Here is a 16,343-nt window from a genome sequence, read left to right on the forward strand (position 1 = left end):
AGTTTGTGTTCTAGTCCCATTTCTTTTGTGTATTGTATTAGGGTCTCACTTAGTCAAATAACTTCTCTGAGTCCTCTTATCCACACTGATAAAATCATGATACTGTCTGCAGTAAGATTATTTTGAGCACAAAATAATAAAACACGGGTTTGTGCTTAAAAGTTTTATAAAATTTAAGGTATTATTAATATTACTGTATTTCCCTTCAATCAACTTACTGCTTATAGAGTTATACAGTTTTTTGGACATTCAAAGCCACTCTTACCTTATTTGGTTGAACTGTCCTGCGAAGGTTTTCCATCCACTTATCTCTCTCTGAAGCAGAGTTACAACTGAAGCATTTACTTCCACTTAAGTAGGTAACCTTCAACGCAAAGATTAGAGTAAGGAGAAGGAAACATAAGGCCTGGGGGCTCTACCCTCCTAGGTGTGTCACAGAAGAGTTAGGGCTATGCTATGAACCCAAACGATACTACACGGTGACCAAAATGATGTTTGCTGGTTTTGTGATATCTATGCGCGCGTCTACATTCACTTTTTGCTTTGTTATCTACTTAGTACTCTTGCCTGGAAAATCCTATGGACGGAGGAGCCTGGTAGGCTACAGTCCATGGGGTCGCTAAGAGTCGGACACGACTGAGCGACTTCACTTTCACTTTTCCCTTTCATGCACTAGAGAAGGAAATGGCAACCCACTCCAGTATTCTTGCCTGGAGAATCCCAGGGACGGTGGAGCCTGGTGGGCTGCCGTCTATGGGGTCGCACAGAGTCGGACACGACTGAAGCGACTTAGCAGCAGCAGCAGCAGCAGCTACTTAGCATCTATACTCCTCTCCAGGTAAGGACAAAGGTCACTGAGAATTCAGCTTAGGAACTGAAAAGTGGCCTACAGTTTAGAAAGAACAAAACTGAAAACCTCTAATTAAATTAATACCTTTAAAAATTTCCTGCAAATAAATATCCTCAATTCTGAGTGAGTTGATAAAAAAATAATTTAAAAGGGAAGAAGGTCTCAACAGCTTATTTCTTGGGACTGCCTTCACACTATAATATTACAGAAGGCTACTACATGAAATTGAAAAGAGTTAGTAGTGTTGAATTAATTACTCTGGAACCCATTTCTGTTCTATTAGGCAACCAGTCAGTTGATTTCGAGTCATTAGGTTAGTTTGAATATTATTATCAATGTCCTTTAAAAATGAAGTATGTTGTCTCTATGTCTAGAACCTAACACCTGTCTTGGCACACAATCTGTTGAACTGATTTCCACCAATATGGCAACTTTAAGAGACTTTTGTAAAAAAAGAACACCAATAAATGACCTGTCCAAATTGCCAAAGTGGCTTACATAGTAACTTACTTTCAGTTTATAACCTAGTGAATTAGATCAGATGTTACATTCTGTCTAATATGGTAGCTACTAACAACACCTGGCTAGTGAGCACCTGAAAAACAACTAGTTTAAAGTGAGATGTGAGGTTAAGTGTAAAACACATATCAGATTTTGAAGACGGTTTAAAAAAAAGAAGGTGAAAAGTTGATAATTTTAGTTTAGCTACATGTTGGAAGTGGTAACATTTGGGCTTAATAAAATTTAAAATCACACACATGGCTTGCACTGTATTTCTGTTGGATAGGGCAGGTCCATAAGAACAGGTATCAGATATCTTTCAACTTTTAGAACATCTAACATAGGACTCATCATTAGTAATTTTTTAAGTTTGTGCTAATTAATTAAATCATAATGCTAACAAGTACACAGATAGTTTTGAAATTAAATTTGCAAATGGCCAATTGTGTACATTTAGTTTGGGAGGGGAAAATTACCTTATAAAAAGTGATAATTTTCTGGTAAAGGGCAGTTAGTTCGCTGAAGAAATTATGCACCTGCAATGTGCCAGAGAGCTAAATGCACAGAAATTATAAAAATAAATAAGACATGTTCCCAGATCTTGAACCACTCAGGTTTTAGTTAGAAAAAATTATGGTTTTGGTATTTTTCCCTCAAAGAATCATTAAAATTGGGGACTAAGGTTTTCAGAAGAAAACTAGTAACATACTGTGTAATATCTTTATCAATACCAAAAGATTAAAATACTAACAATAATTTAGTATTAATCTTGTGATCTCTGCTGAGAATGCACTAAGAATTCACTTATTTTGAAAGCAGACAAAGTCAAAAGGAATGAGAAGCCATCAGTAATAACTTTAATTACCAACATAATTAGATTAGCAGATTTCTAATTTTTCCCCTGTAAGTAGGTAATTTTCAGTAACTGAAAACCAGTTAAGATGATCAAATCATCAATAATACAGTAATGCAATCACAAGAACATTAGATAGAAAATCTCTTTGCTGTCTTACTACTCTTCCTTTTTCCTAGATTTTCCTACCTCAAAGCAGAAGTCTTGTCCAAGGATGCTGCTATGGAGTGGCTTTACTGATACAGGTTCCCCTCTACCGAGATCCAGACATTCCACGGCACTGCATGGGCTCAGCAAAGATTCATGAGAACGGGACTCTTTTAGTTTAGGCAGCCCACGAGACCTAAAAGTAGAAAAAGATATTTATGGTAGTGTAACTACTTGGCCAATAAGAAAACAAAGGTCAAATGCAATGGAGGTTTAACAACAAATGGATAAATGTCTAAAGAGAAAAATAAATCTGTAATAATGATGATAGGATCATATTCATGGGACACATAGAAACCACATATATATCCATGTGTGTGTGCACACATATACTTTCTTTTTTCAACAAAACACAAAAATGTACTGTAACCTTACTAATCTCAAGGGAGCTGGAAGCTCCACCACAGACATTGTTTTTTATTCTCATTCCTGTGTTGGAGATGGAGAAAATAGATACCATCCAAGGTTACATTATGCATTTCTTTTTTATGCAAAGGTCTTATTAAAAGACAAATGGTTTCTTTTTTTCCCCCCATGCTATAGCTTTATCCTCTACTATCACTGACAAAATAGTAGTGGCTATATCTTCACTGTTTTGGCAGAATAAACACACATATACATACTCAGAAACAAAGCCAAACTTTTCAGCACAAGACCCTGCTTTTCAAAAGGTCCAATTTTCATCTCAATATGGAATTCTTTTCTGGCAAGCTTTTGTTTCTATCTATGCTTTATTGTACAAATATGAATGAACAGTAAAATGCCCTGAAGAAACTTCCCACCCTCCAAAGAAATGTTCAAACTCTCATCTAGAAGAACAGATCTTTGTCAACACCATTCAGGGGTTCTGGTTGGTTTTGTCCCCTAGTTGGAATGTGGGGAATTGTGACTCTTGTCACTACAGGAGCTAGTAGTTCACTGCCTGAAGCCAAACAATATAAAACATAATATTCTTGAATCCAGAACTGGATAGCTATGCAGTTTTACTTAGTAATCATAGTATTTATTGACTGAAACACCCGGAGTTAAATACATATATTTTAAGCAGAAGTACCTAGTAATAGGGATAAAAAGAAATGTCTTATAGAAAGATATTTGTTTTTGTAAAATACATTAAATAAGCAGCTTCATTCATTTCCTTGAAATAACCATGTTAACATTAAAAGGAACTGAAATACTTAATGTCAGAGTAGCTTGCAGTTAAATTATAAAGTAATGAGATATAGGAAACTAGTACTAAAGGCTGCACTTTCCCTTCTGGTTCCATTCCAACACTGTTTAATCAAATTCCATACATACAGTAGAAAACATCCTTAGACTAGGATTCTAGCCCATTCTTCTTCCCACACCAACATGTGTTCTCATATTCAGTAGTCTTTTTAAGGTCAAAGAGTCAATAATTACATTTACCGTTGATAATACAAAGTCTGCACAAAACCCACCTAATGTTTTGTACATGAAAATAGAACAATTTAATAGCTCCACATTTATTTCCCTTTGTTCTAGTGGATAAAACAATGTCATGTTATATACTGTCAACACAGCATATCAACTATAAATAACTAAATGCAAAAACAAATTTTAACGCAATTACCATACAACCTTTTCCTAGTATGCTTCATGGGAAGCCTGGTTGAGGCAACAGGATACTATAACCGTTCTAAATACAAATGAAACAACAATTCCAGCCCCTTTTTCCCAGGAGGAGTTGCCTGGAGAGGAGAAGCCTCTCCCGCTCTGGGAGTAAGCCTCTCAACAGGAAAGATGAAGAAGGCATATTTAAAATAAGATGTACGACAAAAGCCTTACTTTTCTTTTTTAAACTCTCTAGCAAAATATTCTAAAACATAATGTTATCTCAAATCAAATAAATGTCTACCTACGTGAAGCAACTGTACAGCCACCTTGGAGTGCACCCCCAAATCATAGCGCTGCCACATGTCACAGTACGGCAAGTCACTTTTCTGAACTACATCTCAGAAGACAACTCTGGTTAGAAGACAAGAACCAATAGAAGACAGTTTCCCCTGCTGCCTTCAGTTACTGATAGCATCTTTGAATAAATGTTTTCCAGGTGTAACTTCAAGTCTTCAATAGCAGCAGAACAGAAACACATGAAACAGAACACGAAGTCATCTTCTAAAGCGGCTGCAGGACAGGTAACATTCTTCTTCTCTTCTTCAGGTTGCATCCAGCCCCTCAGGTAACACAAACAAGGTTTCTGGGCTCTAGGCTGGGCCTGTTGCCATGGTGCTCCACCTATAAGGAGATTAGAGCCCAAGGCAGCAGGGAGAAGCCGCCAGTGTGAAGGACTCAGGGAGCATGCTCTGCAAATGTGACCATTTTAAGACAGAAAGGAAGGAACAGGGAGGCCCCACCCATTCCCACAAACAATTTCGGAGTCAAAAGCTATAGGGAGAAAACTGAGGCAACTCTGGGGGTGAAGGAGAATCTCTTAAGAGATTCTCTGCTAGAGAACAAAGCAGTGATTTGTTTCTGGATAATCCCCAGCCCCCTACTAAAAGGTATTCGCCTCATCCCATCTTGCAAGTATAAAGTATACTCTTTCTCTCGCATCCATTCTATTTCCTTTGCTGTCCTAGTTTAATGTTTCTAGGTATTGTTTTTCATTAACTTATCTGAGTTATATATATATTTTTTTCTTTTAGAGAGAGGGGTGGATAAAAATTCTTTATTCATTGTATTTATAATGCCGAACAAATTTCATTTTGATACTCAGGCTTAATTTTCAAATACAGTCATAAACAGATATTACAACCAAGCCACCTGGAACTAGAATTCAAAATTCCTCCTGGTTATGGAAATTTCAGTTGTTCAGGATCTCCTTATTGTTCAGCATTTATGGATGTTTGTGTGTGTATACACACCGACATCAATGAATTAAACACTACATCTGCTTAACATTCAATGTTGCTACCGAATAAATAAGCAAGCCTTCCTGTATTGGGAAGAAAGTGTCTTGGAGAAGACAGAAGTAATTCCCAGAGAAGCAGGATTACGGTAAACAGGAAGATGGAGCAGCCTGGGAATGGCAGTGGTGAGGAGGCATTACCTGTGCAAATATAATAGCACTAGTAATCCCAAGTCCCCTCTAAGTCATGTTTACCTCCTCCTGTACCTTCTTCCTATGAGTTGATTTTTCTTAGATCTCCTAACTAGAGTTTTAGCAGCTTTGAATGGCACTATAGTTTACTTCTCTAAAGGAAAGAATGTGGATTTATTGAGAGAAAAATGGGAGTTTGAAACAATTCTCAGTCCAATCTGACAATTGCCTTCATCAAGGAAACTAGCCTCGAAAGTGGACGCTGTGAATTCACTAACTACTGGTTCTCTTTCTGATCCCTGCAACCCCTCAACTCCCATCATCCTAAACATCATGTGATAATTTAGGGTTCAAAGATGACTATTTCTTGGTTTAATTGGGAACCTGCTTCCCACAAGCTATTTTAGTTCTAATTAAGGAACACTATATCCTTCAGTCAGTTCAGTTGCTCAGTCGTGTCCGACTCTTTGCTACCCCATGAATTGGAGGACGCCAGGCCTCCCTGTCTATCACCAACTCCCGGAGCTTACTCAAACTCATGTGCATCAAGTTGGTGATGCCATCCAACCATCTCATCCTCTGTCATCCCCTTCTCTTCCTGCCTTCAGTCTTTCCCAGCATCAGGTTCTTTTCCAATGAGTCAGTTCTTTGCATCAAGTGGCCAAAGTATTTGGCACTTCAGCTTCAGTATCAGTTCTTCCAATGAATATTCAGGACTGATTTCCTTTAGGATGGACTGGTTTGATCTCCTTTACATTTTGTTTTACAGTCAGTAGATAACACTGAATTCTGTGTGAGCTCCCAGAACTCTAGTGATGTGAAAGGTAAGGGTTAAAAATCTAATTGCTTTGCTGATGAAAATTACCTGCTACTTCTGACCTATTTAAGAGATAAACTACAAGGCAGAAGTAGCTTTCTATCACCCACGACAGTGAATTAATATTATATTGCTTTAACCCACATCACTAGCGAAAATCAGCCTTAAAGGATAAAAGTAAAGTCGTGGGGGGTGGGGAGCCAACATGCATGCCATTGGATTTACTGAAGAAGAAAAAAAAAGGAGTCAAAAGACTCTGATTAGTGCAATGTTAAGTAAAACACAGCTGGATTTTTCCCAGCTCAACCATCCAATTTTTTAAAAAGCATATTTCCCCCAAAGCGCCAGTGGTACTTGGATCGCTAGCTCAATCTGCCACATGTTAACAGATTCAGTTCCAAATGTGGGAAACTTTTAATTAAAAATACAACTGAAAAAATTAATGCTTATTGCCATACAAAATCCTGTACTCCAGGGCAGGTGAATTTCTGCTTGGCGTGGCAGTTATGATTCCAAACTGCTTCACTGAATTCTTGAAAAGACAGCTCAGCCATAAACGGGGTACAGAAATATATGTTTGTGTTCACCAGCGTGTGTTCCTAAGGCACTTTACCTTGTCTGAAAATTTTCCAGGAAGAAATCAATAAAATTCAGTATCCTAGTACTCTAACCAACAAAGTTACAAAGGGTCTAATCAGTCTTTTAAATTTGCATCTGAGCTTTCAGTCTGGGGAATAGACAGCTTTACTTCCTTTCCAGATTTTATTGTTTTTCAATCCGGTATCTGTGAAACCATCCAACTGCTGTTTTCTGTTTGCAAGAGCAGATCCTTTCCTATACTATAAAAGTTTCCCTACCTGGATTTAAAAGAAAAAAAAGAAAAAAGCAAAGAAAAAAACAGAAGAAATTAGAGCTCATTCACCAGAGTTCTGCTTGTGTGCTAAAAAAACCTCCTCTTTGAGGATTCTGACAGCACTAGGTGTGCTGATTTACCTGCTGCAGTTAAAGCCAGTCCCTACTGCTTATATTACTCACTGGTTTTTATGTTTGCTTTAAAAAAAAAAAAACCACCACACAACCACTCACACAAAAAGCTATTTATAGAAACATAACATGTACTACTGATCTTCCTTCTCTCTGCTCTCAGTCTCTAGACAGGATGGTCTAATGAACCCAGCTGCTAATGGTAAAGAAGGATGTTTGTCAGCCTGAGTTTTCACTTAAATAAACCCATGGTAAGGAAATTCATCGTCACAGTCAAAAACGACATTCAGCCTATCTTGGTACATACACATGCAATGAAGGTGGACACAGAATGAAGACAAGATTATAGACATTAAAACATGTTCTGAAGGGCGAAAAACTCAACCAGCCTTCAATATGACAGGCACTAGGGAAGACTCTCCATACAGAAACTGTGCCATACCATACAGCTTTTTTGTTCTTAAATTGCAAATGGAATAAAATCTACTAGTGCCGGTTGAACAAATTCAGTATAAACATCACTGAATTAAAACAACAGTATATATAAACAACAATATAACAATATAAATAATACTGAATTTAAAAAAAACATGAAACTAAACTAAATCACACTCACAAATGAATTCAATTAACACATTTAAATAGTTTAAGAGTAAGTGGAAAGATTAGTAACTATTCTTCCCTGAATTTAGACTTCAGTCTCAGTGTCACCATAAAATTTAAGTATGGGTAAAAGGAGGATATGGAGAAGGAAATGGCAAACCACTCCAGTATTCTTGCCTGGAGAATCCCATGGACGGAGGAGCCTGGTAGGCTACAGTCCATGGGGTCGCAAAGAGTCGGACACGACTGAGCGACTTCCCTGACTTCCCTGAAAAGGAGGATAAAAAATTTAGAAATTGATGAAGTTCAATGACACTTACTTCTTCATCATTCCTAAATTTATGACTATTTGCTTTCCCACTGGTTTTAACCATTATTCGGTTGAATAAATGAATATGTCTGAATCCATCTATTCACTCAATAGTTGCTTGGTGTGCATTATGTGTCAGGCACTATACTAGATACAGATGGAAGTAAACAATGGTGAAGAAGAAAGGCAAGGTCATTGTACTCACACATAGTCTATAATCTAGTGAGTTAACAAGCCATTATACCATGTGATAAGACCTAGGAAAAAAGATGCAAAAATGGCTCTGTGGGCACTTAGTAAGGGCCCTGGATCTTTAGTTGGGGATTCAAAGAAAGTTTCGTGGAGGTAAAAGTAATGTGATGGAGTGCTAAAAGTCATTAGGTAATTAAGGGTGGAGTGGAATTAGCTGTATGCAGACGTAGAGGTCCTGAGAGTCTGAGAGAGAATGGTCAGCATGTGAGAAAGCCTGTAAGAAAATACAAATCTAGGGTGTTGAGGAATTGAGGAGAATTCAGCAGTGTGGCTCTGGTACAGGGTGGATTTGTGCTGGGGCTGAGAGAAGAGGAGTGGGGAATAATGAGGCCTGAGAGACACTATGATGGGACCAGTAGTAACATGGGTGTTCCAATTTGATCACAAAACCAGTGAATGAACATAGAAAGGTTGTGAGTGGTGGAGGATGAATGACAAGATCAAATGTGTATCTGAGTAAAGTATACTTTGGCTAAAAAGTGGAGAAAGGGGTACAGAGACGGGAGAGAAATAATGAAAGGTTTAGACTCATAGATCTAAACTGGCTCTAGATTATGACAGTAATCTGAGTAAAGATCATGAACTAGAACAGCAGAAATGTGAAAGAAGTAAATGGATTTGGGTGGTAATTAGAAGGTAAATAGGGCTCCCCTGATAGTCTAGTTGGTAAAAAATCTGCCTGCAATGCAGTAGACCCCGGTTGGCCTCCTGGGTTGGGAAGATCCACTGGAAAAGGGATAGGCTACCCATTCTGGTATTCTTGGGCTTCGCTGGTGGCTCAGATGATAAAGAATCTGCCTGCAATGCAGGAGACCGGGGTTCGACCGCTGGATTGGGATGCCCTAGAGAAGGGAAAGGCTTCCCACTCCAGAATTCTGGCCTGGAAAATTCCAAGGACAAAGGAGCCTGGTGGGCTACAGTCTATGGGGTCACAAAGAGTTGGATACAACTAAGCAACTTTCACTTCACTAGGAGGTAAACAGGCCTTAATGACTGCAATCCTGGGGACATCAGTGAGGTGGCAGAGTCAAGGCTGAGTCACTCAGTAGAAAAATGGTAAACTCCTTTCCAGAGATGGGAAGTGAGAGGTAATGCTGGTTGAGGCAAGGGTGGAAATAAAATCAAGTTTAGTACAAGTTTGAGGTTTCTATGAGAGTAGACGTTTGCTTCAGACTGTGTTCCCCCCAATCTATGTTGAATTACTAACCTCCAATATGACTCTATTAGGAAGTATGACCTTTGGGAGGTGATCAGGTCAGGACGGGGCACCCCCATGAAGAGGATTGAAAGTGAAAGTGAAAGTTGCTCAATCATGTCTGACTCTTTGTGACCCCATGGACTGTACAGTCCTTGGAATTCTCCAGGCCAGAATACTAGAGTGGGTAGCCTTTCCCTTCTCCAGAGGATCTTCCCAACCCAGGGATCGAACCCAGGTCTCAGGCATTGCAGGTGGATTCTTTACCAGCTGAGCCACAAGGGAAACCCATGAAGGGGATTAGTGCCTTTATAAAATAAACCCCAGAGAGATCCTTTATAAAATAGACCCCAGAAAGGCCTATCACCCATTCCCCTGGTCTGAGGACACAGAGAAAAGAAAGGCTTTTGAACTAGGAAGCAGGTCCCTACCAGACACTGAATCTGCCAGGACCTTCATCTTGGACTTCACAGCCTCTAGAACTGTGAGAAATAAATTTCTGTTGATTATAAGCCACCCAGCCTATGATGTTTTATTATAGCAGCCTCAACAGGCTAAGACAATGTGAATACTGAAAGAGAATATGCAGACTGACAAAAGGTCCTAAGAAAATAACCTGAGAAATGCTAACATTTAAATCTACAAAAGTGAAAGAGACTGAAGAATCTTAAAGACAGAAGGAAACCAGGAGACTCAAGTATCATAAAAACCCAGGGACGAGAACTCTTAAAAAGGATGGGCTGTCCATCACTGCACATTATAGAGGGTGTTAAAATATTAATAGTAGCCACTGGGTATATGAACTGAGAGATAATTGGAGGCTTTGGCAAGAGCAGTTTCAGTGAAATGACGAGGATAAAGATGAGACTGCAGAGGGCTAAGGAGATGCATGGGATGTGAGAAAGCGAAGACTAACTCATGAAGCCTGATGATGAAGGGCTGGCAACTGGGAAAAGCTACAAGGAGGGATGAGGCTGAAACGGCACTAAAGAAGGTTTTCTCTAGTTAATCATTTTTTCCCTCTTAAATAATAAAGTAATACATGCTCTTGGTAATAAATTCCAAGAGCTCAGAAGGGTAGAAGGTGAAAAATATAAATAATGGTACCTCCCTCAATCTCCTAGAGAAAATACTATTGATGATTTTTTTGTGATCCTCCTAGAAATTTTTTGTACATAGACAACCAACTTTGTATACATATACATATGTGTGTGTATGTGTATGTATACACACACAAATGGAATTCTACCACTTTTTTCCTTTAAGAGTATATTTTGGAATTCCGTCCACACTGGAAAATATAGATATAACTTGCCTCTTTTTAATGATCACTCTGTACTCCCTTATATTGGCTTATAGAACTTTAAGCAATAATTGACAACCATCTACATTTTTTTTCTTTTTCTTTTCTTTTTTTGGTGATTATCACCCAGGTTCAAAAAGTATCTTAATACATATACTTTGAAGCACAAGTGCATGTATTCATGGTTTAAACTTCCAAATGTGAAACGGCTAGATCACAGGGCACACACATTTAAAGTTTTGATAATGCTAATTTATCCTCCATAATAGATAGTATCAACTTAAATTCACACCAATAATTCATGTTTCTACATGCTATCACCACCAAAATGACACAGGGCTGAATTTCAAATATCCTTGGCAGTATAACTGGTAAAAAGTAGCATTTCATTAATTGCTTTAATATGAATTTCTTTAAATGATGAGGTTGAGCACATTTTAAATGTATATCAATATACAATCAACTTCAGTTCTCTATTCTGTGAATTATGAAATGTTATTTTATGTTCTTAGACCATTTTTCTAATTGCTGAATTTAACTGATATGCAAATACTATTTAACTGATATGCAAATACTATTTGTAAATTAATGAAATTAGCATTTTTTCTGTCCATAGTTTAATTATTTTCTCCAGTTTATGTTTAGAAAAAGTTCTTCCATTCCAAGAGCATAAGAAATCCAGCCTATAGTTTCTTCTACTTTTATTTTAATTTTTCATCCTTTCCACTTGGATTTGGAGGGAAGGGACGATGATAGGAGCATAGTAGGGAGTTTGCTTTACATTTTACCAAATTGTGAAAATATAATGACCCATTAATTATTACTGCATGGTAATCTACTCTTAATAAGAGTTGTTTTCAGTATGTTTGTGCATATGTGTATGTGTGTGCATGATTTTTCCCTTTTTTTCTCCTTTCTCAATAATTTTCTCAACACATGCAACAAAGAGTATAACGGAAAAGGCAATCCACTTGGAGCCAAAAGCCCGATGTATTTATGCCTGCTCAAATCACTCACTAGCCATGCGACATGGAACAAATAATTTATTCTTTCTGAGCCTTAGTTATCTCATTTGTAAAATATAGATAATGATTTCTGGTCCTATACTTCCCACAGTTATTGTGAGAATCAAATGCAATCATCTATGATTTTACAAATGTCTCATAAACTCTAGTACCATACAAATAGGACTATCACTGCAAACACAGTTTTTCACAGCGATAGTACATGCATTAGTTCATTTTATATAAACTATTTATCTGGTTGAGGTTAGGATGGCTATTCTTGAATTATTCTTTGCTGGAAGAATACGAAGACAGAAGGAATAACTGTATGGAAATAAATTTTTTCTACTAAGATAAAGTAGTCTGAGTGAATTAAAATGCTATTGTGATATAATCAGAAACTTCAGTTGGATTCTAGCCCACAAAACTAAGGGCTCCTTAATTGGCCCATACCAGTAAACACTAGTAAGGGAAACTAATCTATAGCTAGACTGTATTGATTAATTAATGGCCTGGAATCCAATAATTTCTGAGAAGCTGTCATTCTACCTAAGTACACCATATTGAAGGAGATTCTTCTTTATTATCTAGAATTTGTTTGGATTCTTACCTTTTGTTTCAGGCCAAGAAATTAAGTATCGTAATAGGACAGGCATTGTGGTAGGGGGGTGGGGATACAAAGATCGTGTGTCTACTTGCAGAACTTCCCATCTGTTGTGGTAAGCACAAACATGCAAAGATAAATTCAATAGAAAGTAGTCAGTCCTATAATAAGGTGTATACACTTGGTCACAGGTGGGTATGTGGGGTAGGTGCTTAGTTTAGGATGATGCATAGGAAGAACAAGGGAAAGAAATTAGGAAGCATATAACTCCTAACTAGGGTATTGTTGCATCAGTATGAATTAGAGGTAAGCCTGTCAAAGGACAAGGTGTAGGAATAGGAAATGGTTTGGGGGACAGAGAGGGCAGCAAGACTAAAAGTAGAGACATATGAACAGTACAGTAAGTAAATGACAGACTTCTGGTAGGAGTGGCAGGTAATAATGCTGACAGGGAACAGACAGAGCCATATTCCTGCCTGTAGGTTATGCTGAAGATTGTAGATTAATGAAAGCATTATATACATGTGTGATTAGATATTAAAAGTGAAGTTTCAAATTGAGACTCTAAGATAAAACAGATATTGCATGCCAAAGTAAAGTATCAGACAAACTACAGAATTTACAAAGGAAAAGTTTTGGAATGAATTCCATTACCTTGAACCTCTCGGTCAGAACAAGACTATAAAAAGTGGTGAGTATGGAGAAGGGAAAGGATTCTTTGAGGGAGAATTTTTGGAGAAAGCTGTGAGGCTCACGCCTCCCAGCTACCCACCTCCCCCAAACACACATAAGGGGTTTAGGTAGGGAATGCATACAAAGTGGGGGTTGATTTAACCTGGGAAATCTAGAGGATGGGAAATGGCTAACTTTCAGTAGCAGAGCCCAAGTTGATACTTTTACATAAGGCTGCAATCTTAGAGGTTTGTCAGGGTAGAAAATTCATGGATATTTCCTGTGGACCAGAGACCTAGAAGGGTAGAAACTAGAACAGCAATTCCTACCTAGAAACTGTGGAAGGAGTTGCAAATGAATACCTAGAATAAAAATGTACCCACTAAACTCAAAAAACAAAAACAAAAACCATAGGTGAGAGTTCCTCAGATATGATATATTCTTGAAGAATTCCCCAAAGCACCCCATGATAGAAGAGTCAGTGTTAAACATCTGCCAGGCTCAGAGAGCATTATGGAAGGCTAAGACAGTTTTGGGCTTCCCAGGTTGCACTAGTGGTTAAGAACCCGTCTGCCAACGCAGGAAACAGAGACACAGGTTTGATCTCTGGCTCGGGAAGGTCCCCTGAAGGAAGGTATGGCAACCCACTTCAGTACTCTTGCCTGGAGAATCCCGTGGACAGAGGAGCCCGATGGGCTACAGTCCATAGGGTTGCAAAGAATCAGACAAGACTGAAGCAACTTCACACATGCAAATAGTATTTACTGTTTTCTTATTCCCTTTCCCCGCCTTTCTGTCTCCCATTGCCCCAAATCTGTAGAGTACCTAAAACCATGGGTAGTTAAGCTGGATGGGAAGAGTAGATGAAGAGAGAAGTAAGTAGTTTATAACACTTCCTTCTCCCAAACCAGACACATTCTCTGCAATTTGTTTGGCTGGGTTAAGTAGGCGGTTTTGATTACTATTTGGAGAGAACACCCATACGCTCTGGGTCAAGACCTTTATTTACAGTAACCATAGATAAACTAAATGAATTGTAAACTTAAACATAAAAGCTAAAAATCACAAAATCTTTGGAAGAAAACTTAGGTGAAAATCTCTTCGGACAGGGACATGGACACACACACCCGCCCCCCCATAAAATTGCTGGTAGAAATGTAAAATTGTACAGGTACTCTGCAAAATAGCTCGGCAGTTTCTTATTAACCTAAGCAAGTATTTATACAATCTAGCAATTCCACGCCTGTGTATTTACTGTAGAGAAATGAAAACTTATGTGTACACAACCGTTTATAGAGGCTTTATTCCTAATAGCTAAAAACTAGAAACCAATGTTCTCCAGTGGGTGGTTGGTTTAACTTTGATACATCCATACAATAGAATACTACTCAGCAATAACAAGGAACAAACTATTAACAGATGCAACAATTTGGAGGGACTTCAAGGGCATTTTATTTAGTGAAAAAAATGGCACTCTTAAATGGGTATACATTATACAATTCCATTTATGTAACACTTGAAATAATAAAACCATAGAGGTAGAAAACAAAAAGTGGTTGGTAGGGGACAGGGATAGGTGTAGAGAGGAGGGTATGACTGTAAAGAGTAGCAGAGTTCTTTTCTGGTAATGGAATAATTCTGTATCTCGATTGTGATGGTGGTGGTTACACAAATCTATATGTAGGGTTAAGCTGCACAGACCTATAAACACACACAAATAAGTGCATATAAAAATTGGTGAAAACTGAATAAAGTCTGTAGTCCAGTATCAACGTCAATTACTTGGTTTTGATATTATACTACAGTTATATCACTGGGCTTCCCAGGTGGCTCAGTGGTAAAGAATGCACCTGCCAATGCAGGTAATGTGAGTTCGGTCCCTGGGTTGGGAAGATCTCCTGGAGGAGGAAATGGCAACCCATTCCAGTATTCTTGCCTGGAAAATCCCATGAACAGAGGAGCGTGGTGGGCTACAGTCCATGGGGTCAGAAAGAATTGGACATGACTTAGCGACTGAGCAAACACATACACTATTGGGGGAAGTGCTTGCAAGACCCTCTAACTTCTTGTCAGTATATGAATTAAAAAGAAAGAGAGTTAAAAAATTGGTTCTAATCAGGAGAAACAGAAGAAGCTGAATATATATATCCTACAAATGAACACTACAGTTACTCTTAAATATCTCCTGACAGAGAATAAGCAGACTTTAAAACCATATTTTTATCAGTGAGTCTCAGAATTGAAGGCATTACTGCAGAGGATTTTACTTGAAGGACATTTGAAGGAATTGAGAAAATTCTATTCCATGTGCTTACCTTTACCTCAAGACATTGATAAATTTAAGTAGCACTTCCAGAGCAAGGTTGGCAACCTGATCGGCATTCAAAATCCTGGAATGCCTGACAATGTGGTATGACCACGGTTTTTCAACAATTTCAAATTTTTAAAACTTTTCAAAGTGTGTTTCAACAAAAGGTAGACATATCAGAGTCATCCTGTCCCTACACCCTTTCACATGACATGGCTTTAATGTGAAAATGCTGCCGATACTGATTCTAGGAAATCACTTTACTGGCTTTTATCTGATTAGATGGCTTTGGAACAATAATGACTGTGACATTCTATTGATTTTGCCTCTAAAATGTTCTCCTATCTTGTCTTGATTCTTCATTCCCACTGCCAACTACCCTCTTCAGAGCCTTCCTTATTTCTTAAAATAGCTCTTTCCCCACCTCCTCCTTAATTGGAATCCCAAAGTTAGTCTCTGCAAACCAAGTCATGTGAAATTCCACTGCTGGATTAATCTATACATGACACGAGGCTAATCAGGTCACTTCCTTGCTCAAAAATGGTTAATGTCCCCCCACTGCTTATACAATAAAATCCAAACTCCCCATTTGACACTCAAGGATTATCTTGTGTATGGAATACTGGGTTGAAAATAACCTCCACTCAGAATTTTGACAACACTGCTCCAGTGACTTTTGATTTTGAATATTCTATTGAGAACTGTAATGCAATCCTTTCATACCTCCTTTGTATGTAACCTAATTTTTCTTTCTAGAAGCTTTTAAGATATTTTTTAAGCCTTGGTATTGTGCTCTTTCATGATAACGTGAACTGG

The 16,343-nt window shown here is 38.1% G+C and overlaps 1 protein-coding gene across 7 annotated transcripts in view; it reads right to left on the minus strand.

The window, feature by feature from the left end:
• Positions 1 to 16,343, minus strand: part of RASAL2 (RAS protein activator like 2) — a 384,725-nt gene that overhangs the window by 40,367 nt on the left and 328,015 nt on the right. For all 7 annotated transcript variants that reach the window (XM_081485990.1, XM_081485995.1, XM_081485993.1 and 4 more), the window contains 2 exons: positions 2,394 to 2,547; positions 266 to 364 (listed from right to left, as the gene is read on the minus strand). In XM_081485990.1, the coding sequence (XP_081342116.1) occupies positions 266 to 364; positions 2,394 to 2,547 (253 nt within the window). The remainder of the gene's footprint in view (positions 1 to 265; positions 365 to 2,393; positions 2,548 to 16,343) is intronic.

This window comes from Giraffa tippelskirchi, chromosome 5, assembly GCF_054371585.1.
Source record: "Giraffa tippelskirchi isolate mGirTip1 chromosome 5, T2T-mGirTip1v1.2.pri, whole genome shotgun sequence".
Lineage (NCBI taxonomy): Eukaryota > Metazoa > Chordata > Mammalia > Artiodactyla > Giraffidae > Giraffa > Giraffa tippelskirchi.